General features: G+C 45.1%; 1 protein-coding gene across 1 annotated transcript in view; it reads right to left on the reverse strand.

The window, feature by feature from the left end:
• Positions 1 to 15,629, reverse strand: part of KAZALD1 (Kazal type serine peptidase inhibitor domain 1) — a 67,309-nt gene extending 51,680 nt beyond the window's left edge. The window contains exon 1 of the mRNA XM_033942513.1: positions 15,498 to 15,629. Within this exon, the coding sequence (XP_033798404.1) occupies positions 15,498 to 15,571 (74 nt within the window). The 5' untranslated portion in view covers positions 15,572 to 15,629. The remainder of the gene's footprint in view (positions 1 to 15,497) is intronic.
• Positions 15,630 to 27,513: the final 11,884 nt, after the last annotated feature.

A 27,513-nucleotide genomic window follows, 5' to 3' on the forward strand; every position in this document is an offset into this window, starting at 1 on the left:
TCGTTCGTTCAAAGCCGCGGGTTGGCGGCTCCTTGCGCTATCCACTCCTGCATCGGAAGCCTCTCTGATGTCACAACATCAGAAAGGCTTCAGACGCAGGCACGGATCTCGCAAGGAGCCGCCACCTGCGGCTTTGAACGAACGAGCCGGCAAGACACGCTGCTGCTCCAGTGGCGTACCAAGGAGGGGGCAGTCCACTGTTCTCCCTAGAGTGCGGCTCGTCTAGAGTAGCGGTGCCGAACCTGCTTCCCTTCCCTTCTCACTGCTGCCATCGGGGATCAGGCCAGCACCGTGTTCTTTGATCTCCCTGCTTCTCTTCCCTGCGGGGCCGACCAACTCTCGCGGCCCGACGTCAATTCTGACATCGAGAGGACGTTCTGGCTAGCCAATCGCTGCCTTTTTTTAAAAATTGTATTTATTGTATAAATTGCTAGTTTTATAGTATCTTATGTGTCACTTCTATATATTGTAATTCGCTTAGAAACAATTTTAATTAAGCGATTAATCAAATATAAATAAAACTTGAAACTTAAACTTGAACAAAGGTAGAAAAATGATTTTATTTTCAATTTAGTGATTGAAATGTGCCAGTTTTGAGAAAGAAAAAATATTGAACTTTAAATGTGAGTGCTGCAGAAAAAAATAGTGTACTTGGAGGGCCGCAGAAAAAATAGTTAATGTCTTATTAAAGAAATGACAATTTTGCATGAGGTAAAACTCTTTATAGTTTATATATCTTTCCTTTTAACTGTTAAAGGAAAGTTTTATAAACTATAAAGAGTTTTAACTCATGCAAAATTGTCATTTCTTTAATAAGACATTAACTATTTTTTTCTGCGGCCCTCCAAGTACCTACAAATCCAAAATGTGGCCCCGCAAAGGGTTTGAGTTTGAGACCACAGCTTTAGAGCATTGGAGGCTGAGCTAGCTTGCAAGTAAGACAGGCTTTAACCAGTCTTATTTGCATGGCAAGCTTTTCAGCACTGAGGCCTTATTCAGTTAAGTGACTTTTTAAATAAAAGTAAAGTATTAAAACATTCTTCTTGATGACTATGGTAGGCAAACATTTGGTAATGGTTGTAATACATCAGGGAAAAAGAAAAGGTGTCGCAAGTGGGCCCCTTCTTCCATGGGCCTCCCTACTTGTGCGCCGTTGTGTTAATGATATCCACAAACTCATAAAACATCTTCCAGATATTCCGGAAGCCTTGGAAGGTCCTGTTGAATTAAATTGGACACACAAAGTTCAATCACAGCTGGAAGCACTGTAAAGGTATCAACTTATTTTTCCTGCCTTAGGTACTGAAAAGCTTCTTGTACTGATGACAGAAAAAATGGTTTATATGTCAGGAGAATCTCTCCTGAATCCGTAGAAGCATTCACTGTGGATATTATTGAAGAAATAAAAGTTTCATCCTAAATTCCAGGAAGCATGCCTTTTAACATAAGGCAGTGTTCTTTACTGCAAGGCTTGGAGGCCAGTGGAAGTCCCAATCTACCCTACACATAGCTTCCTGGTTTTAACCCACACACACACACACAACCACATTTTTTTTCTTCGGCATAGCTCTGTTTAATACATGTACCATAAGAACATAAGACATATACTTCTCCTACCAGCTTAAATTACTTAGAATATTGGCTGGTTAAAGTCTACTTTTACAAAACAGTATGAACTACCACAAATATTTTATTTAGGAGTCTAATTGCCTGTTGAGGAATATATAGAACAGTGGTTTCACACTCGTGGCCCGCCAGGTACTATTTTGAGGCCCTCAGTATGTTACCATTGTTCTGGAACGTTGCCCACCTCACTGCTGTAACCTCACGCAAGCGCTTTCCTGTGTCTATATGCAATTGTGAGGTGGAGTGAAAAAGACAATCGGGGTCCAGTAGTGCTGCCCGATTCAGGAAAAAAAATTTGATTCGATTCAGCCTATTGAATTGGTTTTTCGATTCGATTTTCCTGCCCAATTGGATGTTTTTATAGCCTCTTCACCCCTTTTATAGCCTCTTCACTCCCTTTGCCTGCTCCTAAACACACTGGCGCTATGGTGTAAACAAAATAAACAAACAAAAAAAGACTTTTCCTCTCTCTCTTAAATCCTAGCTCACGTTTGCAGTCTAACACCAGCTCTGGCAGGATACACGTTTCAAATCCGACATATTGTAATCATAAAATTGAAAATAAAATTAGTTTTTCTACCTTTTGTTGTCTGGTCATTATTCAAATCTTGTTGGTCCCAGGCTCTGGTTGTCTTCTGATAACTTGCTTGCCAGGATCTCCTTCTTTCTTCTTTCTCTGTTCTAACCATCCATCTGCCATCTCTGATCTCCCCTTCCGTTTCCCTTCCCTCCCCCGGAGGTCTGGCATCTTTCTTTTTTTTTTCGTCTCCATCCACAGATCCACCTTTTCTTAACTACCCTTTCATCCAGCATCTCTTCCTCCTTCCCCACCATACCAGGATCCACCATCTCTCCCTTTCTTTTCCCAACTACCCTTCTATCCAGTATCTCTATCCCCCCTCCACACCATCCCTTGTGTCCAACTTCTCTCCCTTTCTGTTCCTTCCCTCCCTAAATCCCATTGTCCATCATCTCTCTCCCTCTCCTCTATTTTTAGACCCATTATTTCTTCCCCCCAAAGTCCGGCATATGCACGTCTCTTTGAACCCCCCTTCCTTCCCTCCGTGTACTTCTACACCAGGGCCCCCCCCCTGAAGGTCTGTCCCCCCTGAAGGCCTGCACCTCCCCCTGAAGGCCTGTCCCCCCATCCCTGAAGGCCTGTCTCCCCATCCCTTAAGGCCTGCCTATCCCCCCTGAAGGCCTATGCCACCATCCCTGGCTTGGCGTTTACCTTATAGCTGCAGCCTGCAGCGAAAATCACGGTTACAGTGTCTTTGTAAACTTGCTTTCAGCTGTTTCCTCTGCTGCGGTCCCGCCCCTCCTCTGACATCAAAGGCAGGATCGGGGCAGAGGAAACGACTGAAAGCAAGTTTACAAAGACGCTGTAACCGCGATTTTCGCTGCAGGCTGCAACTATAAGGTAAACGCTGCGGGGAGGCCAGAGGGAACACGGGGGGGGGGGGATGCGATGTGATGTGCAGTCCTTCGGGGAGGCCAGGGGGGAAGCCGACAGCAGCACTTCCCGACTGACCCTCCCTCCTGCCCTCTAAAGCAGATGCGGCAGTGGCTGACCAGCAAGAGCAGCGCTGCCGCTCCTGCTTTAGGGGGCGAGGAAGGAGGGTCCGAATCAGGAAGCAGATTTTTAAAAAAATTTAAATCGATTCAAATTGATTCATCCGAAGTGAATCGGTGAACCGATTTGAATCGTGAATCGGGCAGCACTAGTGTCCAGTGCTGGAGGAGGTGAGAGCTGAAGGCGGTTGCGGACGTGACCACCAGACACTTAGGGCACATGTTTTCCAGGCACAAGTTGGATATTGATTCTCCGCTCTACAAAAAAGCCTAGACGACTTTCTGCATGTTGCACTGCTTTCAGCTGTGTATAGCTGAAATTATCAGAAGCAATTAGGGAAAGATTTATAAACTATAACGAGTTTCACCTCATGAAAAGTTGTCATTTCTTTAATAAGATATTAACTATTTTTTCTGCAGCCCTCCAAGTACCTACAAATCCAAAATTTGGCCCTGCAAAGGGTTTGAGTTTGAGACTCCCCCTGCTGGACAATTCCTCACAGAGCAATTGTAGGAAAGGTGAGCCATTCTCAGGAAGGGGGAGGGGAGGATGAAAATAGAAGTAGCTCTGAGAAACATAAAAGCCAGGGCTAGAGAGAGAAAAAAAAATGGAAGCCCAGAGAAAGGTAGCAGAAGAGGGTTCTGGCTGGAGGCTATAAACTGTTTTCACATACTGCCTGGCAGAAGTAAGTCACTAATTTCTTGAAGTTGTGAACTTTATTCCAGTGCCAGGCTAAAGCCAGACCTGGCTGCTAGAAAGAATTCTGCTAACCCTATGTTTGGAACATGGCAGTTGCTAAAAAGAAGTATACTTTTGTTTTGTAACTCAGAACCTTACTTTTGGCTTTTGGGTCCTTGAAAAGTATTATTGTTACCTGAACCTGTGAAGAAAGAGGCTCAGTAAATAAACCTTTTGTTCACCTACAAAGTGTATCCTGGCTATATTTGTAGTTCAGCTATTTCACATTGCCAATATTTGTTAATGCACATTGTTAGTAAATAGGTCCCAAAACTAACTGCAGAATGTGAAAACTGTGCAAAGGTGATTCACACTTTAATAAAGCACTGTATTTACAGTATATATTACATTACTGTATATTTAACTGAGCTCTGATCCCAAGCAAAGGGAAGCTGCATGAAGTTATTGAATACGGCAGCACTTCTTATTCAAAGCTGGGGTCTGTAACATAGCTTCTCTGACAGGAAGAGTCCGGTAGCATTTAAAGCCAATGGCCTACAATCAGTGAAAATGAAAAAAAATAAATAAATAAATCAGTAAAGCGGATTTACTGCTACATATTACATTGTTGGGTCCAGTTGGAACATGGCGCCACAGAGCTTGCTCTCTGTTTGAACCTGACGTGGAACAGCAAATGCCTGAAGCAAAAATGAACATTTCTAAATTGCTGAAGTTTTAAGATTGCATTGTGGTTGCTATTTGATGCTAGAGCACCGACTAGGCACGCAGCACAGTGTTAATAAATACTCACCTACACACACAGATAATACAGGAGAGCAGTAAGTACTTTTTACAGACTCGGAAGAAGAATCTGCATGACTTAGTTGCAACCCATGGGATAAAATTCCTCTTGACAGAAATTTGATGTGAAGACCCATTTTAAATAGAACTGAGATGTCAAGGTAAGAATTTGCACCATTCCCATATTATTTTAGAAAAAGATCTGCCGGTGTAGAACCATTTCGAAACTGCATACAAGGCTGCATGTGTATTCTCTAGGACGTGCAGACAGTGGCGTAACGAGGGTGAGAGGTGCCCCTCCCACCTCTTCTCCCCCCACCCATGCACACTCCTTCCCTTTACCCATACCTTTTTAACGTCCCCAGCACGACCAGCATCACCTACTTACTGCCTGCATCAGCTCTCCATTTGACGTCACTTCCTAGGTGCGGGATCCGGAAGTGACTTCGGAGAGAGCCCTGACACAGGCTGCAAATTGGTGATGCTGTTCATGCCGAGGAAGTTTAAAAGGTACAGGGGAAAGGAAGAGGCGTGTGCATGGCAGGGGGAGGAGCAGGGCAGAGCACACAGCGCCCGGGGCAGACTGTCCCTCCCCCTACAACGCCACTGCGTGCAGAGGAGCAGACAATTTGCAAAGACAGATTTTAAGAAAATATGAATGGCACAGACCTGGCGTCTTAAACATGTAGAAGGGGTGAGTCACAACTTCCATGTAAAGCGCCAACCCAAACACGTGTAGGTTCCCCATTTTGCAAACATACACATGTAGGTTCTTCCAATTACATAGTAACATAGTAAATGTCAGCAAATAAATAATCCTCTATAATAAAACCCTAAGCGCGCATGCGCACTTAGGACGGCGTGTTCCCTGACAGCATGATGTGTCCCTCCATGCTGAATTCCATTTTCGAACACGGAAGCAGGGAACACGCTGACGACTTTCCCCTCCCACCCTCATTCACTGTTAGGCCCACGGGGTGTTCAAAATTCGCCGCTGCTGCTCTTCTTCAAAGCCTGCTGAGGATCGCTGGCCGGCTGTAACGAACCTCGCAGGCTGCTTTCCACCTCGGTAGCATGTTCCCTCTGATGCAATCCCGTACGTCAGAGAAGGGACGGGATCACATCAGAGGGAACGTGCTACCGAGGTGGAGAGCGGCCTGCGAGGTTCGCTACAGCTGGCCAGCGATCCTCAGCAGGCTGGTTTGAAGAAGAGCAGCAATGGTGGCAGCAGTTCATGCTTGTGGGTCAGAAGAGAGCAGAAAGCCGGGTTTGGGAGCAATACAGGCAGGCAGGGGGCCAGGGTGAGAGGGAAAGGGAAAGGGAAAAGGGGCTGCTTTGGGTGAAGGGGTGTGCTGGGGGGCAGACAGCAATCATGCTTTGCTCTGGGAGGGGGGGGAACAGAAGGGGGCCACAGAGCAGGCAGGCATGGCACAACAGGGGGCGAGGGGAGAGGGAAAGGGGAATGACAGACAGACAGGGGGCTAGGGAGAGACACAGACAGAAAGAATGACAGACAGACAGGGGGCCAGAGAGACAGACAGAAAGGAAGACAGACAGACAGCATCCAAGGAGAGAGAGAGAGACAAAGAAAAAAAGATGGACAGACAGTGGCCAAGGAGAGAGAGAGACAAAGAAAAAAAGACAGACAGCATCCAAGGAGAGAGAGAGAGAGAAAGAAAGACAGACACACACATATATTCTAGCACCCGTTAATGTAACGGGCTTAAAGACTAGTAATAATAATAATATCCAGACTGCACAACAAGATAGTCAGAGTTAAATTTGCCACTCTGCATAGGTTCCACTTCATGATTAAACACTGGTATACTTAATCTCTATTTCTCCCTGCCAAGTTTTGGACACAACATAGAAACATAGAAGAAGATGGCAGAAAAGGGCTACAGCCCATCAAGTCTGCCCACTCTGCTTACCCACCCCCTGTCTATGCCCTAATGACCCAATTTCCTTATCTTGACCCTCGTAGGGATCCCACATGGGTATCCCATTTATTCTTAAAGTCTAGCACGCTGTCTGCCTCGATCACCTGCACTGGAAGCTTGTTCCAATGATCAACCACTCTCTCTGTGAAGAAATACTTTCTGGTGTCGCCATGAAATTTTCCGCCCCCGAGTTTGAGCGGGTGCCCTCTTGTGGCCGAGGGTCCCTTGAGAAAGAAAATATCATCTTCCACTTCGATACGTCCCGTGAGGTACTTAAATGTTTCGATCATGTCTCCCCTCTCCCTACGTTCCTCGAGAGTGTAGAGCTGCAATTTGTTCAGTCTCTCTTCGTACGAGAGACCCTTGAGCCTCGAGATCATCCTGGTGGCCGTCCGCTGAACCGATTCAATTCTGCGCACATCTTTACTGTAATGTGGCCTCCAGAAATGCACACAGTACTCCAGGTGAGGTCTCACCATGGCCCTGTACAACGGCATTATGACTTCAGGCTTTCGGCTGACGAAACTTCTATTGATACAACCCAATATCTGCCTTGCCTTAGATGAAGCCTTCTCCACTTGATTGGCAGTTTTCGTGTCTGCACTGATGATTACTCCTAAATCTCGTTCTGCTGAAGTCCTAGTTAAAGTTTCTCCGTTCAAGAAGTACGTCCTGCATGGATTTCCACTTCCGAGGTGCATGACCTTACATTTCTTAGCATTGAAGCCTAGCTGCCAGGTTGAGGACCAACTTTCCAATGTAAACAGGTCCTGCGCCATATAATTCTGTAAACTGCATTCACTTACTATATTACATAGTTTGGCGTCATCGGCGAATAGTGTTATTTTACCTTGAAGCCCTTGAGTCAGATCCCCTATGAATATGTTGAAAAGGAGTGGACCCAGGACCGAGCCCTGCGGCACTCCACTGGTCACCTCCAATGTTTTAGAGAGGGTACCATTAACCACCACCCTCTGAAGTCTGCCACTCAGCCAATCATTGACCCATGCAGTTAGTGTCTCTCCTAACCCCATCGATTCCATCTTGCTTAGCAGCCTGCGGTGTGGGACACTGTCAAAAGCTTTACTGAAGTCCAGGTACACGACGTCCAAAGACTCTCCCAAGTCCAACTTTCTTGTTACCCAGTCAAAGAAGCAAACTTAATTCACGCATTAATTGTGATGTCAAATATTTATCATTTAAGAGATTTCAATTCAGTCCCCAAAAATTCTTTGTTTTCAAAAAATTATTTCCACAGGTGACCATCAGCTACCAGGGTGGGTATATCATAGTGCACACTGTACTCAGATCATAGGATCTCTTATAACATATGTTATTTCAGATTCACAAGTTGGGATCTTAGCTCTAATCATATACAGTATACTTAATGTGACCATACGTCCCGTTTTGAATGGGACTGTCCTGTTTTTAGATCCTCTGTCTCATCGTCACCAAAATGTCCCGTTTTCAGAGACAGCATCCCGAAGCTGTGCATGGGGACAATGGAATAGGCGATTGTGGAGCCTGGATTCTCTCCCTGCTTCCCCGCCGCTTACATAGCAACAGGGCCAGGCCAGGCGAGGGTGTCAGGTCAAAACTGCGGAAGACAAAGGCGCGCGCCGACAACTGAGCGCAGCGCGGAGGTGCGCACCGAAGAAAATAACTGTTTTTAGGGGCTCCGACAGGGGTGTGTGGGGGGAACCCCCACTTTACTTTATACAGATCGTGCCGCGTTGTGGGGGCGTTGAGGGGTTTTAACCAGTGTTCCCTCTAAGCGGGCGGGTGTTGTGAGCAAACTTTTTTCACTGTGAGCTAAAAATATCGGGCGCCAGCAAGTTATGAGCCAAATAAATATGTTGCTTTCTACCACAGAACTTCCTTACGTTTGTATGGAATCTATCCCCTTTCAACTTTAGAGAGTGCCCTCTCGTTCTCCCTGCCTTAGCTACTAAGTCTATTCCCTTCAGTACCTTGAATGTTTCTATCATGTCCCCTCTCAATCTCCTCTGCTCAAGGGAGAAGAGGCCCAGTTTCTCTAATCTTTCGCTGTACGGCAACTCCTCCAGCCCCTTAACCATTTTAGTTGCTCTTCTCTGGATCCTTTCGAGTAGTACCGTGTCCTTCTTAAAGTACCAGTGCTGGACGCAGTACTCCAGGTGAGGGCGTACCATGGCCCGGTACAGCAGCATGATAACCTTCTCTCTCTTCAGTCCAGCATCTGCCCCTTCCATTCACTGTCTGTCTTTCCCTGCCATCTCTCCTCCTGCCCCCCCCCCCACCCCCCAATTTGGTCTAGCATCCATCATCTTCCTTCTGTTCCCGTCATGGTCTGGCATCTCTATCCTTCCCTCCCCCCTGTGGTTTTTAGCATATCTCTCTTCTCATTTCCTCCACTCAGATCTGATCATTCTCTGCTCTCTCTTCCCTTTTCTTCTCTGGTCTTCCTTCTCTATTTTCTGCCTCCATCTAAATTAAATTCTTTCTTACTATTTAGTCCCGTTTCCCTCTTTTCACTGTGTCTACACACAGCTTGTCACCCCTTTCCCTCACCCCTCCATTATCTTACTATTTTCTTCCCCCTTTATTTATCTCCTCCTTCCATCCAGTATGTGTTCTTTCCCCACTTCCATTCAGCATCTGCTCTCCCTTCTCAACTGACATCCATCTGCCTTCTGCTCTCTCTCCCTTCTTCTCACTTCCATCATCTGTCCCCTTCTCTCTCTCTCTCATCTCCTCCATTCCATCATCTGCCCCTTCTCTCTCTCTCTCTCTCTCCCCCCCCCCAACTTCCATCATCTGCCCCCCTTTCCCTCACCTTTGTGGGTCACTTTCTTTCCCCTGAGGGTGGCTCATGTCACAGGGGAAGCTTTGGCCGAGCAGAACCGCTTGATTGACAGTGGAACTTACTTGATTGATGTCGATGCTGGGGCCCGTTGCCGTTTGAAGGAAAAAAAAAAAAGGTGGAAAAAAGGAACCTGTAAAGGCGAGAGGAAGGGAAACCTCCAGGACAGCTGCTTTTTGCCCTCCTTCAGCGGCCCAAGAGTTCAGACCAGCAGCGGCAGCTCTGTATGCTTTTAACTTCGGCACAGAGCTGCCCCTAATCAATAGTTTAGCGCGGTTTCATGAGGCAGCCTCGGGGCCTTTGATAGCCGGCCCGCTTCGATGATGCGATGTGGGCCGGCCTAGCAAAGGCCCCGAGGCTGCCTTATGAAACCGCGCTAAACTATTGATTAGGGGCAGCTCTGTGCCGAAGTTAAAAGCATACACAGCTGCCGCTGCTGGTCTGGAGGTGCGGAGACAAGGCAGGAGGCAAACGCGGTGGAAGGCAGGAGTCCCGGCGAAGGCAGGAGTCCCGGCACAGCGACTGCAACAGGAAGTTGCAAGTCAGCTGACGCCGGCCTTTCGTTGCGGCGGGGACCGAATCCTTCGCGGACCGGCAAGATTTTGTTTGCGGACCGGCGGTTGAAGAACTGTGCTCTACACTACGTGCGCTGAGACGAGAAACTTGTGCGCTGCGAGGTAATATTTTGTGCGCCAGCGCACCCCAGCGCAGCTTAGCGGGACTTCACTTTTTCCCTAAAAACAGGGAAAAAGTTAAGTTTACAGTATAATGAGGGGGGTTACAACCCCCCAAACCACCCACAACGCCGCCGCGATCTGTATTAAGTAAAGTGGGGGGGCTCCCCAACAAAAACCCCCGTCGGAGCCCCTAAAAACTGTCATTTTCTTTGGCGTGCGCCTCCGTCTTGCGCTCAGTTGTCGGCGTGCACCTTTGTCTTCCACGATTTTGTCTATGAACCCCAGGCAAGTGCAGCGACTAGAAGTCTTCTCACCAACATCAATTCTGATGTTGGAGAGGAAGATCTGGGTCAGCCAGAATTGACGTCGTGGGAAGGCTTCTGGGCCCGCCGTTGTGCAGTCACTGCACTCGCCTCGCCTTGTTGCTGCGTCAGCGTCAGCATCTGGGAAGCAGGGAGAAATTGTCATCGGCGGTGGCGTGGGGGAGGCATGGAGGGAGAAAGCAAAAGTTAGGGTAGTGTGGTGGAGGTGGCTTTTGGGGGGGCAGGGAGGCTGGCTGGGGAGGGCAGGGAGAGAAAAAGAAAGAAGGGGGAAGGGAGAAAGAAAGACAGAAAGAAAGAAAGGATGCACAGTTAGAGGTAAGTGCAACAAAGATAGGAAAAATTATTTTATTTTCAATTTAGTGATCAAAATGTGTCAGTTTTGAAAATTTATATTTGTTGTCTATATGTTGCACTATATTTGTCTATTTTTCTATAGTTGTTACTGAGGTGATATTGCATATTTTAAAGTCATCTGCCTTGACATCTTTGAACCCCCCCCCCCCAAATATAAATGATAATTAACATTTTCTCTGCATACAGTGCTTTGTGTTTTTTAATAAATGTTAGGGTTACCATTATGAATTAATAAGATATTGTGTGTACATTAAAAATGAATGGAAGAAATTGGGGGAAGGGTTAGGGCAGGATGGGGAGGCGGGACTGAAAATCAGTAGATGTCCCGTTTTGATGAAAAAAATAAATGGTCGTGTTAAGTATTTTTAGTCCAAGTCCTATAATACCTAATCCCTTTGTTAACTCACAATGGCAACCATTTGATTAAGTGAAAAAAATTACAAGAGAGCAGAGTATCAAGAATGTCTGTTTCAAAACTTCTAAAAAAAATTTTTTTTTTAAAAATGGAAACATTTATCTTTGAAGGTTGCACTTCAGCATTTCAATCACATGGATATTCTTCAAGGGAGACCTCTATTATTCGTTGCCAAACAACAATTGGGCAATGTGCCTCTCAGCGGGTTCTCACAACAGCTAGGAGTCTGATTCCTTATTGAACCCATTCTTCTGTTCCTAAGTTTTGGACACAAGCCATAGAAGTCTGCCCAGCTACCGAAGCCCATTCCAGCTTTGATCCTGATTTGGTTTTTTTGCCAGGACCCAGACCATAGATGTCTGTCCGTCATCGGTCCTACTTCCCAGCCTGTGAAGCTGCCATCATAGCTTGCTGTGGTTATGAGGTCATTTAAGTTTTGTTTTAATTTGATTATCTTTTTTCTTTGTAGTGGTCCACTGTGTTTATCATTTTATTCTAACATGGCTTCATTTTGGAGGTGGTTAAAAACTACCTGGGATTAGGGAGTCTGACTTCCTTAAACATAGAAGGCAATTTTCAGAGTGATTTATGTAGGCAGCAGGCTCTTATGTCCCCTTAAACTACTTGCGCCAACTGAAATGGGGATATTCAGTGGCACTTAATTAGAGTACCACTGAATATCCCTTCAGACTGCCCAAGAAAAAAGTGAACAGGTCAGGGGTGGCACTAGGGTTGGCACTGGAGAGCTTTTGAGCTGTCCTAAATCTGCCCACTTCGTTATGTGAATGCCGGCACTGAATATTGGGCCGATATCCATATAACATTTTTCTTTAATAAAAAAAAACCTCCCAAAGCTGCCCCCTTGCCTTCCCCTCTCCCCAGACTGCAGCTGGTGACAACCCTCCCCCCCCTGCAAGAAGGCCCCCCCACTCCCTCTAACTCACCCACAGTGTAGGTTGGCCCTCTGGTCCTATTTATATTCGTGGAGGACCAGCAAGGGTTTCTGGGGGCAGGAGCTCAACATCCTCGCTCCTGCCCCCTCACGGTGGTCTTTCAAAATGGCTGCCATGACCTTTCATGGGAACTCATGAACCCCCAATCAGGTTAGAGGGGACAATGGGTGAACAGCTATAGAATCCGTTGTGTAATATTATCCCTATACACATGTATTCCCTTTGTAAAGTGGGGAATGCACTTAAGCCTTTGGTTCTGCTCAAGTCCCACCCAAACCACAATCTCTTTCAATCTACATGTAATAAAGATTTCAGAAGTAAATAGAGGCTTTCTAAAATTGGTATGTTTGAGTTATACATATCTACATGCTGACATTTACATATGGAATAGAGCTTTTTTAAAGCCACAGTTTCTCCCTGTAAACAGCAAGCTTCACCATCCCAAACATTCAGACCAGGAGAGCTCACCCAGTGATCAGAGGCATAGCCAGAACTCATTTTTGGTTTTTTGGGGGGGGCCCCTGGGACCAAGCATTTCTCTTCAGTTTCACCACCATACCATTGCTGGCAGAGATGCTCAAGTTTCCAAGTTTATTCAACACTTTATATACCATCTATCAACTAGTACCTAGACAGTTTACAATGCTAAAAAATATTAAAACTAGATTGAAAAAAAAATTATATATACAGTATATACAAGTTCAATAGGTAAGGCATATAGAAGAACAGAAACAAGTGGTCAAGGGGGAGGCAAGAGTAAAATACATCGAGATAAAATAAATAAATACATCGAGATAAAATAAATAAAAAAGGGTGGTAAGAGGGGAGGGAAAAACATAGGAGGGGGATTGCGCTTCTTAAAAGCAGTTGGTATTCATTAAAGTGAATGGAATAAGCAGGTTGCAGGAATTGTCCATTCTTAGGTTAGCTGGAGATTATCTGCTAGAGCTCTCACTCACGCCGCTGAGGACCTGAGAAAGTCAGTAGAATGCTCCAACCTATGAGGCCGGCATTTCTGCACGTGCTCAGTTCATGAAATGAGTACGAGCAGAAGTTCTGGCATCAGTGGCCGGAGCACCCCCGCTGGTTTCCTGCTGCTTGGGCCACAAATCGTCATTGGCTGGCAGGGCTCGAGGAACACTGATAGCTGTGAATCTGGCGCTGCAATTTCTTAAGGGGGTCTGAAAACTGGGGGGGGAAGGCCTAGGCCCCCAAGGTCCCTCTAGAGCAGGGATATCAAAGTCCCTCCTCGAGGGCTGCAATCCGGTTGGGTTTTCAGGATTTTCTCAATGAATATACATTGAAAGCAGTGCATGCACAAAGATCTCATGCATATTCATTGGGGAAATCCTGAAAACCCGACTGGATTGCGGCCCTCAAGGAGGGACTTTGAGACCCCTGCTCTAGAGACTATGCTACTGCTGCTGACATATGAACTTATGAAATATTTAACTAAACTATCAAACCAATAACTAAACATAGAAACATAGAAGATGACGGCAGAAAAGGGCTATAGCCCATCAAGTCTGCCCACCCTACTGACCCATCCTCTTAAGTCTAGCGACCGATATTCCAGTTCGACCCTCGTAGGTATCCCATTTATTCTTAAAGTCCAGCACGCTGCTGGCCTCGATCACCTGCGCTGGAAGCTCATTCCAACGGTCAACCACTCTTAACCCTCCATTGCTCCAGGTACAAAACATAGATTGTGAGCCCACTAGGGACAAAAGTAACTGCAAACAATACAGTGTTCCCCCATTCGCGATTCGCGGTCCCGGACATTCGCGGATTTTCTGACTGCGAATTTCCGGGCAGCCGCAGGGGCAGGAGAGAGCAGCCAGAGTGCCGGCGAGTAAAGGAAATCACTCGCAGTATGCTCCGCCTGCCTCTTCCTGCACTAAAGTCGGGCCTCACCAATCAGGAGCTGCGTGTCAAAGCAGCTTCTGATTGGTGAGGCCTGACTTTAGTGCAGGAAGAGGCAGGAGGAGCATACCGCGAGTGATTTCCTTCACTCGCCGGCGCTCCGGCTGCTCTCTCCTGCCTCTCCGGGTGCCCTATCCTATCTTCCCCGCTAAAAACCGTATTCAAGGTTTTCAGCATTCGCGGGGGTTCCTGGAACGGAACCCCCGCGAATATTGGGGGAGTACTGTATATGTAACCCACTTTGATTGAACCACAGAAAACCAATATATCAAATCCATGACCCTTTACCTTTTAAACAAACTGCTAGGAACAGTGGCATAGTAAAGACGGGGGGAGGGGGGGTTCTGCTGAGGTTGCAGGCACCCTGTTCTCCTTTCTGTCCCCCTCGCTCCTTCCATGCCCCCCACCTCTACTGCCATGTGCAAGCTGCTTCCCTTCCCCCATACCTCTGTAACGTTCCTGTCCCGTGAGTAGCAGCGCCCAACCTGCTGTTACGTCAGCGTTGACTCTTCTTCTGATGTCACGTCTAGGAAGTGACATCAGAGGAAGAGCTGACACTGGTGCAACAGCAGGTTGGGGGTTGCTGCTCACGCCAAAAATGTAACAGAGATACGGGGGAAGGGAAGCAGTGTGCGTGTGGCAGTGTGGAGGTGGGGATGCAGAGAAGAGGGCAAGGGAGGGGCGTCTCTCACCCTCACTACGTCACTGGCTAGGACCATCTAATCCAGGGATCTCAAAGTCCCTCCTTGAGGGCCACAATCCAGTCGGGTTTTCAGGATTTCCCCAATGAATATGCATGAGATCTATGTGCATGCACTGCTTTCAATGCATATTCATTGGAGAAATCCTGAAAACCCAACTGGATTGCGGCCCTCAAGGAGGGACTTTGAGATCCCTGATCTAATCTGAATCGCCGTAGGACATGAAATCTCAGGATACAATAGAAAGTTAATGTATTGGAAAAAAAAATATTTTTTTTTTTCACTTGAAACTTTGAAACATGGTTCTTAGTTTTCTGGTCAAGTTCACAAGATGTCCCCAGATGATGCAGCTCTGTTGTGGATTGTTTATGCTTACTAACACAATGGGATACAGAAACTACTGGTGGACAATTCCTTAAATTTATACACGTCAATTATAGGAAAAAAAAAAAAAAAGGAGAAAGCAAAACAGTAAAGAAATGTGCTTCTGAAAACAAGAAAGTAGATGTTGCGAGCCGTGCATATTACACTACTTCTCAGGTAGCAAACGCTAGACATAAGTGACAGTTACTACAGGGTGCAAGAAATACAAAAACTGGGATCGCAGGGGGAAAGCATCCCACGTCTTTTGCAGGAAGGTCGGGGGACTTCGTCTGTCTGCACGTCACCTCTGAACAAAGCAAGCGCTTACCTTGCAACCTTATTTTGCAAACTCCTGGAGTCAGAGCCCTTGGGATCGGGGGAGTCCTGCTGCCGTCCTCGCATGAAAACCCTCAGAGAGAATGCAAGACAAGTGCCGATGCGCCCGCCGACCGGTTATAACCTCTGCTGTAAGAGGTTGCTTTTTTTTTTTTTTTTTTTTCCCCAAGGCGCTCCCACCCTGTCTCCTCTCAGCACGAGGACCAGTGATGTCAGAATGAAATATGATGCCTTCCATCCTCAACCTTTGCTCTCCCGCCTCCCCCACCCCCTCCGCCCCCTCAAGTTACTCGCTGACAGTTTGTTTTCGGTTTCAAACAAGAGCGCGTGAATTCTTAAGCCCCCTCCCCTCCCCCTCTTTGTTTGCAACTTTACTCTTCTCTTGGCTTTGCATTTCACCGCGAAAAGTCCCAGCAGCAAACATCCCCCTATCATGAAAGTTAGAATAAGGCATCTTAGGACTGCTGCTGTCAGAGACCCCTGAATCCTGTCCGTATCTTTTTTTTTTCTTTTTTTTTAACCTCATGTCAAGAAACATTTTACAACCGATTGTATCGATGCATCTCCTTTCTGTGTAGCCTTCAGTGGAAGAGCATTTGAAACACATTTGAGGGGTGGAATGGTTATTATATTGTGACACAGTACAAGTGTCATAAAGTAAATGTAGTAGACCTATGTATATATATATATAGGAGTCTAGGAGGCCATCATATATATATATGATGGCCTCCTAGACACCCAAGCAGCAAAACTCGACAACGAAATCTCCAATCTACTGATTATGACCCCAGACTACAAAACATTTAGAAAATAAATAAAGACCCTACTTTTCAAGAAATTCCTACAAATGACTTAATACCACTAGCTCCTTCCCATTTCCAATACTTTCCCAATTCCCCAAAGCAACCTCATCTACTCTTTATCTCCTCTAGAAATCTTCTTGTAATACGTTTTTTGTAATTCTTTTGTAATCCGCCTTGAAGCGCAAGGCAATGGCGGAATAGAAATCTCTAATGTAATGTAATATATATATACAGTATCTCAAAACTTTGACAGTACCTTACCTCAGAACACCTGAGCCTGCTAACCAGTTCTTCTACTGTTCACTGCAGATATGTTAATACCCATTCGTGACTCTATGATTTATTTTCTTAGATTCTGCAAAGCATGTGTCCTTGGTCACATTCTACATAAGTTGTAAGTTTTTGATCCTCTAGCATGTTATTGACTCTGTAATGTACGTAGCTCTGTTCCTGAAAACATTGGACCCCTTTTACAAAGGTGTGCTAGCATTTTTAGTGCACGCACTGGATTAGCGCGCGATAGCCGAAAAACTACCGCCTGCTTAAAAGGAGGCGGTAGTGGCTAGCGCGTGCGGCATTTTAGCGTGCGCTTAAACCGCTAGCGCACCTTTGTAAAAGGAGCCCTTTGTGTATGTATCCTTGTAACCCATTCTGGGCTCCTGCGGAGGTCAGGCTATAAAAATGAATGAATTAATAAATAAAATCATGGAACAAGCTCTCCAACGCTAGTCACAAATATCTTGAGAAGGCTATTACCTACCACATGCATGTTGGCCTTTATTTCTACAAATCCAAGTGGACTAACATCATATAACTTGCAGCATTTGCATTTTTATTTTTTTTTTTATATGCAAAACTATTTGTTTATGCATATATATTGGAACCCACTTAGGTTTTAGACGGGCTGCACATTTTTTTTAAATAAATATGTTAAGCGCTTGACTGGTTCAGCCCCACCGCATCCGTCCATTTATTTGGATATAGCTCTTATTTTTTAAGCAACAGCTCAAGGCAAGTTGCAAGAGGAATTCTTGAACAACTTAAGTGTGGCTGGGAAACATGGTGTCACCAAACCTGTTTCAATCCATCCTCCTTTTTCTGGAGCCATATGATAACCCTGATTTAACAGGACTGAATTTACAGTTGCACTAGAAATGGGCTTAGTGTATTGGAAAGATCCATGCTTGAAGGCGCTAAACCCATGTACTAATGTGGCTTAGTAAAACGGCCCCTAAGGAAGACAGTAGATCACGGAAGATGAAGACCTGCATGGTCCCAGTGGCATAGTAACTGGGGGTGCGGGGGGAGGGGGTTAGTCCTCCCTGGACGTGGTCTTTGTAAGGGACCCGGGCATCCATCCTCTTTTCTGCTCCCAGCCCTCGCTCTTTCTCAAACCCTCCCCTACTGTGCACGTGCACCCGTTCGCTTCCCTCGTGCCACTTTCATTTTCCCTGGGCGAGCAGCATTATGAACTTGCTGCCCATATTAGTGTCGCCTCTCTCTGATGTCACTTCCGGGCTCTTTGCCTATGAAGCGACATTAGAGGGATAGCCGACATGATGCGAGCAGCAAGTTCATAGCGCTGCTCGTGCAGGCAATGGTCAGACCACACTTGGAATACTGTGTCCAATATTGGTCTCCCAACCTAAAGAAGGATATAAAACTGCTGGAGAGGGTGTAAAGACAGGCAACAAAGCTAATAAAAGGTATGAAGAACTTGGAATACGAGGAACGACTTAAGAGACTGGGATTGTTCTCCCTTGAGAAAAAGAGACTGCGAGGGGATATGATCGAGACTTTCAAAATACTGAAAGGAATCGACAAAATAGAGCAGGAAAAAAAATTATTTACAATGTCCAATGTGACACGGACAAGAGGACATGGACTAAAGCTAACGGGGACAAGTCCAGGACAAATATCAGGAAGTTCTGCTTCACGCAACGATTGGTGGTCACCTGAAATGCTCTCCCAGAGGAGGTTATTGCGGAATCCACCATTCTAGGATTTAAAAGCAAATTAGATGCACATCTCCTTACCATAGAGGGATATGGTTGACTAAAATTACGCCAGGTGTACACCTGGCTGGGCCTCCGCGTGTGCGGATCGCCAGACTTGATGGACCGAAGGTCTGATCCGGAGATGGCAGTTCTTATGTTCTTAAGAGAAGGGGTGCGCGGCAGGGGGGGCGGGAAGGAGTGAGGGGAGCGGAGAATAAGGCAGGGGAGGGGTGCCATGCACTTTCACTACACCACTGCAAGGTACCACCACTTTTACTACCCCATACACCCAGTCTGCTCAATTAACAGCAGTGATTTACAAAGCACTCATATCACGGTGACGCATCAAAACCACACGCAAAGCCGGGCCGACAATTGCGCGCAGGACATCAGCGTGCCAGATTTAAACTCAATTTGCAAGCACTCTGAGGGGAGGTGTGGGGGGAACCCCCCCCCCCACACACACACACATTACAGACGAAACTGAACTTTTTCCCTAAAAAATAGGGAAAAAGCCTTTTTCCTCTATAATGGAGGTTCCCCCCCACAACACTCCCCCAACGGCAGCACCAACACTACTAAGTTAAGTGTAGTGGTTCCCCCATACACAACCCCCCTCGGAGCGCTTTCAAATTGAGTTTAAATCCGGCGCGTTGATGTCCTGCGCGTGATTGTCGGCCCGGCTTTGGTTTTAACTATGTATCCATATTACAAACTCCCCCTCCCCCATAAAAGATACAAGAATACAGCAGGAGTAAGAGATCTTTTGTCCATGTCAGGGAACTTCTAGCGTTATTTTCGCTGCAGATGGGACCTGAAGCAGCAGCATCTCATTAGATCAGCTCCTGTTGCATCTTGGAAGATTTCAGCTTCTCATCTCGCTCCTAGGCCGCACTCGCACCTACGCCTCTTAGAAAGGGGTTTTAAGCCCAGTCTTTGGGACACACCCAGCCAGTCAGGTTTTCAGGATACCCATAATCAGTTGCCTAGTAAGTGGGGGGGGGAAATGCCTTGGACGCCTTCTTCATGGGGGACAACGGAGCTGGTGCCTTTCGTCCTCCCTCCTCTTGAAATGTTCACTGGCATGAGCAGCAACTTCCACTCGCTGCTCATGCCGGCCTCAGCTCACTTCTGACATCGCTAAGTGGTCGTGGATCTAGGACATGAAGTCAGAAGGGAGCCGGGGCTGGCACGAGCAGCAGGTAGATGATGCTGCTCATCCTGGTGTACGTTTCGAAAGGTATGGGGGGCAGGGAAGGGGCGCCCGTGTGGCGTGGAAGAGTGGGAGGGTCACATGGCATGGTGATGAAATAGATTTCATAGAATGGAAGCCGTGCATGCAAATTTATCTCATAGATATTCATTTGTGAATACAGTCGACTCCACCTAAGTGCACGTCGGTTAAGCGCACACTTCGCAGCCTACCATCATGGTCCCGTTTTTTTTTTACATTAAAGTCAATGGGCGTAAACTGGATAATTGTAATTCTGATAAGCACACAATCCACTTATGCGCACTGATGTTATAGGTCCCACCTCTATTCGTTGACGTTACATTCACTCCAGTTAAAAACAATCACGTTCTCACATGGATGAACCACATGTTTCGGATCAGCAGTCTAGGCCTGGCCAGAATTTTTGGAACTGCACTATGGCATCGCATTGTCAAAAATCTTTGTCTTTTCCTGAACATGTCCATGTCTTAAAGAGACTTGACCAATGGGAAAGTCAGGTCTCTATTGCAAAACATTACAGCGTTCATCCTAGACAGATTTCTCAGATTTACAAAAAAAAAGCAAGCCATATTAAAAGACTGGCAAAACAACAGCAATCCTACCAGAAAATGGAAAGAATTGGGAAGGCTGGAGATGTTGAACAGGCATTTCTGTGATGGTTTGCTGAAGCTAGAAGTCGTCAACTGCCAATCAGTGGGTGTCTCTTGATGGAGAAAGCAACACAGCTATCCGAAGAACTGGGCATAGAAAACTTCAAATCAGAGAGGTGGAAAGTTCGTATCGGCATAAAATTTAAGAAGCAGCATGGTGAAAAACAAAACACAGATGAGTTTGGTGCAGAAAGATGGGACATGGAAGTGTTGCCATCAGTCATTGGTGGATATGAACCATGTGACGTTTTCAACGCTGATGAGATGGGCTTGTACTGGCGTGCCATCCCTGATAGAACATTGGCTTCCAAACGCAATGAAACTGTTGACTTCAAGGTGCCAAAGGAACGATTGACATTGCTGCTCAGTTTTAAATGGATGGTAGTGAAAAGCTTAAGCCACTGGTGATTGGGAAGAATCGAAATCCTCAGTGCTTCAAAAACATTAAACGCCTGCCTGTTGAATCTAAGAGCAAAAAAAATCCAAGGATGACAGCGACACTGTGGATTGAATGGTTGCAGAAGCTTGACAATCTGATGAGAAGGCATAGGAGGCACATTGTAATGCTGTGTGACAACTGTGCAGCACACACCAATGAATTGAGACTAACCACCACCACATCCCTTTCTATGCCACTGTTTCCACTGTTGGGAAGTCTGCATAGGAGAACTGTGAGTAATATCTTTTGTTGTTGGCATATGAGTAGGATATAAACCTCTTAAACTATAACAACTGAAATTTCTAGAATTCTCAGAAAGGCAGGCTGAAATCTCCCCAGCTCCTGGAGACAGGAACTTAAATATCCTCTGAGTCTGAGAAATACATTGGCATAACTTCACTGTGGTAAAAAAAATCAATTAATAACGACAAAAGCCAATTGATAACAGCTAAAAGAAGGCTATTATTCTTCATTAATTGCAAAACATCATATGAATCCCAAGCAATTATTTTATGTTGTAGAAAATCTCATTCTGACAAATAAACTAACTCTTTCCAGGTCCTCTAATTTATCTTTACCGACAGCTGCTGAGCTGGCAGAGATCTAAAATTGACTTTTCCCATAGTGTCCAGCTGAATAATGAAGTCACAACTGTATCCAAAAATAATAGCCTCCTAACTATCCCTCCCCCCTTTTACTAAACCGTGATAGTGGTCATTAGCGCAGGGAGCCACGCTGAATGCTCCGCGCTGCTCTCAACGCTCATAGAGTTCCTACGAGCGTCGGGAGCTGCGCAGAGCATTCAGCATGGCTCCCTATGCTAATCACGGTTTAGTATAAGGGGGGAGGGGTATATCTAAATACAATAGTATGCCAGTGAATAGATTATGGGGCAATTTTCTCCCTCTTCAATCAGAAGAACTCTCTTTGCTGTTGAGAAACTTCTGTTCCTTAAATTGGCTCCTTTTACTAAGTCACGGTAAACGCTAGCATGAACTTGATGTTAGGTGCCATCGACTCATGTTCCAAGTCCTAGCGACTTGCTGAGCATCATGAAGTTTCCATGGCAGAATACAGAAGCAGATTGTCGGGCCTTTATTCTGCACAGTATAAATTTGATGTTGTCGCCATTGTCACATCAAATGCGATCCTCCGCCTCCAACGCTGACATCTCCGCTGAAACCTCTCTGCCTTGGGAGGTCCTGCTGGTAGTGAAACTACCAACAGCATAGCTTTCAGCTTCTCAGATGTGCGTAAGGATGAAATGGTCAATATTCTCAATGGAGAAAGGTAAATAGGGGTCTGTGCTGGGACTGCTGCTTTCTAACATATTTATTAATGATCTAGAGATGGGAATAAGTAGTGAGATAATTAAATTTGCTGAAGACACAAAGTTGTTCAAAGTTGTTAAATCGCAAGAGGATTGTGAAAAATTGCAAGATGACCTTGTGAGACAGGGTGTCAAAATGGCAGATGACGTTTAATGTGAGCAAGGGCAAAGTGATGCATGTGGAAAAGAGGAACTATAGCTACGTGATGCAGGGTTCTATGTTAGGAGTCACTGCCCTGGAAAAGGATCTAAGTGTCATTGTTGAGGATACGTTGAAACCCTCAGCTTAATGTGCGACAGCAGCTACAAAACTAAATAGAATTTTAGGAATTATCAGGAAAGGAATGGAAAACAAAGATGGAAATGTTATAACGCCCTTGTGTCACTCCATTGTACGGCCACACCGTGAATACTGTGTGCAGTTCTGGTCGTCGTATCTCAAAAAAGATATAGCTAATTTTTCGTCATAGCCACACACTAATGGCAACATTAGCTTATGGCATTAATTCAGAAAATAGAAAAATCGGACATTTCCAGCTGCAGTAAAAATGGCCTTAGCACGTGGGAAAAACCTCCAAAGCCTGCAATGATGTAATGATGAATCTGACCTTGGTACTCGGGCAAGTGGAGCTTGCCAAGGCTGGATCCTAGTGTGGAGTAGTAAAAGGGTCCTTTAATTTGTATCAAGAACTTCCATTCATATTTTAAAGAACCTTCTTAGATTTTTCAGAAATTTTATTTCCTGTTATGACAGTGACATCCAAGATATGACTGGCTCTGGTAACTGCAGAGAACGTATAAGCAATGCGTTGTAACGAACTGTTTTGATGTCAGTTTAGCTGACAACAGCTCAAAGTCTTCATGGAGGAAGAAGCATTTACTCCAAAGCCACCTGTAGATTGGACTGAGTAATTGCTGTTTTTCTATAAATAAGCAAAACCATTGCTGGAACCACAGCTTTTGCCTTCTAGCTGCATCATTATCTGGGATTTGTCTCCTCAGCAAGGGAAGCAACTGGTGGTTTACCAAAGTGTTAATTTCCAAGCCTATGCTTAAATAGTTTTGATCACTCACAGAAGGGCTAATGTGTCCCGTGCTCTACTTCTTGACTGTTTTGAAAAATTTCTTTTTGGGAACGTTTGGGTATAAGTTGGTAGATGCATTTATACTCTAGCCCAGGGGTCTCCAAGGTATAGCCCGCAATATGATTTTATCCGGCCCGCAGAAGAATTGTGCGGAAATGCGCCAATTCAAAATTTGAACCTCAGTTTAATAAGATTTTGTAAAACATAAAAACAGTTCCATCATTCACATTAATGGTTTTATTGTAATTTGTGATGAAAATATGAGAATTTGCTTTTACTGTTTGTCGTCATTAATATACGATAATTTAATCTCACATACTCCGTAATTAGTTTATAACATTTTCTGCTTTCAATAAAATTCATAAATCTAGAGTTATTTATCTTTTTTTTTTTTTAATTTACTACATCCAGCTGAAAAGTGCTGAAGTGTCCAATGTGGGCCTCATGGTGAAAAGTTTGGAGACCCCCTGCTCTAGCCTATGTGATTTTTCTTTGCAGGATCTCTATAATGAGATCCAGAGAGCCACTGCATAGAAAAAGGTAGTATAATTCATTCACTCATTCAATCAATTTATTTATTTTAAAAAAAATTATATTCCACTTATATCCAAGCGGATTACAGGAAAAACAAACATAATCATAAGATAAAAACATTCAAAAAACCAGTATAAAACACAATAAAACAAAGCAATTATCCCATCCTCCCAAAGGAGCCCAGAACGGATTACAAAATTTGACACCTCATGGGCCATTATGAAAAAAAAGAACCCCCCCCCCAGCTATTTTCCTACTCTCCATCACTGCTCTAAATTACCATACTGCTGAATTTGACTTGCTTTCTTATTTTGTGCTTTTTTCCCTTTTTTCATTTACGGCCTTTTTTACAAAGCCGCGCTGCGCTAATGGCCCTGAAGCCCATAGAGATTTAAAGGACTTTGGGGTTGTTGCTGTGCGACTTTGTAAAAAAGGCCATTAGTTCATTAAAAAGTCCAAATGGTGGTTGTTTCTCACTCTGCATTTGACCCATCAGTTCTGCATCAGACTCAGTAAAGATAGATGGCCCAGTGAGGGGTCAGCATCACCTGTGGGAGCCTGAGACAGACCAATTTTCTGAATTCTACTGTTTCCAAATTCTAAGCAAGTCCTGCTTTTTTATTTTGTGCTTCCCCCTCCCACCCCCCCCACCTTTATTTCATTAAAAAGTCCAAATGGTGGTTGTTTCTCACTCTGCATTTGGCCCTTCAATTCTGCATCAGGCTCAGTAAAGTTAGATGGTCCAGGAAGTTGCACTCACCAATCATCAGGCACGGGCATATGGTGACTGGCGATTGGCAAGTGTGATCTCTAGCCCCACCCCCTGATGCAGGCTTGCTGCACTTCCTTCCTCTTTGCTTCGTTGGAATTGGAATCCATCCCGGATCAGGCTGAGCCAGCTGGGAAGTGCACATGCATCATGCATGGCAGCAGCTGGAGGGAGGCAGCACTACCGGACCGCAGACAGTTGCAGAGGCTGACCAATGTTAATAAAACCCTCCAGCTTTCAAATTCAGACACTGGCCCCCCACACCGGGCTTAGGCAGAATCCCATACTGCTTGTGGCTGAGAAGAAGAGAAATTCTCTCTCTCTCAGCCCCTGTAGCATGAGATTCTCCTGCCTGGGGCTGAATCTCATGCTCTGAAATAAAGAAAAAAAGAAAAGAAAAGTGGAAGTAAACAAAGAAGTAAATAAGGAAAAGCAGGTAAATAAATAAATAAATGGGGGCAAAGAGGTGGTGGGAGGTGGCATGGGCATGGTAGGGCGGGGCCAGGGGGCCAGTTCTGAACCCATGGCCCCACCCCCAGCCCCACCCAGTTCTACCCAAGTCATGCCCCATTCTGCCCCAGCCCCATCCCTCCAATCTCTTCTTGTGCTCGGAGCCACATCAGGAGGGCATCTGGACATCCACAGTTGTGACATGATGACATCACATGTATATGCGCATGCAAGTGATGTCACCGCATTGCATCCATGTCTGCGCAGATGCCCTCCTGACGTGGTCCCGAGCTGGAAGCTTTTCAAAACCGAGACAAAATAATAATAATAATAACTTTATTTTTCTATACCACCGACCCCTAAAAAATTCTAGGCGGTTTACAGAATAAAAAGGACTGGACATTCCAGTGATGCTACAAAGCACTCAGAAAAGCAGTACAATATTTCAATAATGAAAAAATATAGTATGAAACTAGTCATCAATCAAGTAACAATTGTTTTGAACAAATAGGTCTTAACCAGTTTTCTAAAGGTGCAATAAGATGCAGATTGTTGAATCAGATCGTCCAACCATACTTGAACTTTACCTGCTTGATAAGTCAAAGATCAATCAAAACACTTTTTATAACGGCAATTTTTGGGATTAGGAAAAGTGAATAAACCAGTGCGCTGAGTAGACAACAGTACAATTCAAAATTAGAGAAGAGATATAACGGAGCTAATCCAAATAACATCTTATAGCAAATACAAGCAAATTTGAAAAGTACTCTTGCTTCCATTGGCAACCAGTGCAGCTGACGGGTTTTGAAAAAGCCGTCCGGATGCCTGGAAAGTTCTCTAAAAAGAGGACATGTCTGGGTAAATCCAGACATCTGGTAACCCTAGGCCCAGTATACTTTTGTACCTAGGGCCCATCGAAGAATTAATCCCGTCTTGCCTTACAATTTATTCAGTCTGCTCAACAAGGTGACCAGAGCTGTACCGCAGTCATTCATATTTAAATGCTGGTTGTGAAGTCACCATCATGCTAGCCATTTAGGCAGCCAAACATGATGAGGATGATACATGGTTATAACCAAGACTCCAAGTACTGCTGACCAGTATTCAACTTTCCAGTCAAGATGCCTTCCCCTCCCCCCCCCCATAAAATATTACATTCTGGAAGGCATATTTGACTGTGCCCCGTGTCCTATAGTACAATTATCACTCAGCATTCAGTTTCCCTTTCCAGGGCTCGTTATCCCATTTGTTATTTCTGAAGGATGAGTGGAGGATCCAAGGCACTTGCAGTGTGCTGACGGTATTGGTTGTTCCTTATTTTGATGCCTATTAGACAATCAGTGGTGTGCGGTGAGGGCTCCACAACCCTGCTTTTTTACTTTTTGTTTACTTTTTTGCTTGATGCAATGTGATTGGTTCAGTAGGCAACCTGCTCAACCAGTCAAACTGCTTCAAAAAAACAGTAAACCATAGAAAAGCAGGTGTTTTGGGCTGAGGATTCTCTGAACTCCCTGAAGAGCCTGATAGTACTGATCTGATTGGCTAAGCAGCATCTGCCTGTTGCCTACTCAACCAATCAAATTCAGAGTAGTGCCCTCAGGGCCTTTAGGGGGTGGGGCAAATCCCCTGAAGGCCCTGACACACCACAGCGCAGCAGTGGGGGGAGGGAAGGAGCAGGGAGGGTAGAGAGGAGGAAGGGTGCTTGCGCCCTCACCAAGACGGTGCCCGGGGCAAACCGCCCCCCACCCCCACCCCCCTCCTTACTACAGCACTGATTCACTGCCTGCAGCAGTCCTGCAGGCTTCTCTCTGCTGCCTCCTTCCTTGCTGACATTATTTCCACTTTCCTTCCTGGCTGGATGTGACAGAGAAACCTGAAGGGCTGCAGCAGACAATGAATACAAACCGCTGTGGCCACCGGCAACACCTCAGAGGTACACCAGTGTGAGGTAAGATGAAAAAACATACCTACTATCAGTGTAGAGCAGTGGTCTCAAACTCGCGGCCCTGGGACCAAATGTGGCCCGCTAGGTACTATTTTGAGGCCCTCGGTATGTTTATCATAATCACAAAAGTAAAATAAAACCGTTTCTTGATTACATGTTTCTTTAGCTATAAAAGACAATATTATTATTAAGACTTAGCCAAAAGGAAAGATTTATAAACTACTGTATAAAGAGTTTTACCTCATGCAAAATTGTCATTTCTTTAATAAGATATTAACTATTTTTTTCTGAGGCCCTTCAAGTACCTACAAATCCAAAATGTGGCCCTGCAAAGGGTTTGAGTTTGAGACCACTGGTGTATAGTGAACTGGTGTCAGGTTTCACTTTTGATGCTGAAAGTAAGCTTTTTTGGTACAAATTAGTAATGGAAGAATATTACAAAAAAATTTGTTTTTTGGAGCTTTTTGGTTTTGTAGAATTTTGGATAAAGAATCTTGTACCTGTGTAAGTGACTGTTCCACTCCTTGTTTACTTATTTGGCTACTAAAGTTTGGAATAGTTTGCCCACAACTATTAGGATAGAGCCTAGCTATATGAGATTTCTTAAGAAATGATAAACTTTTTTATTTAACGGATTTTATTGATTTGTTCAAGATGGGTATTAGGTTATACATTTTCATATTGTTTGGATGGGCTTTTTTTTATTGTAAATCACTCTGAACCTTTATCGGTATAGTGCGATGCAGAAATTGAAGATTAGACTATAGTGGAG

This window comes from Geotrypetes seraphini, chromosome 4, assembly GCF_902459505.1.
Source record: "Geotrypetes seraphini chromosome 4, aGeoSer1.1, whole genome shotgun sequence".
NCBI classification, from domain to species: domain Eukaryota; kingdom Metazoa; phylum Chordata; class Amphibia; order Gymnophiona; family Dermophiidae; genus Geotrypetes; species Geotrypetes seraphini.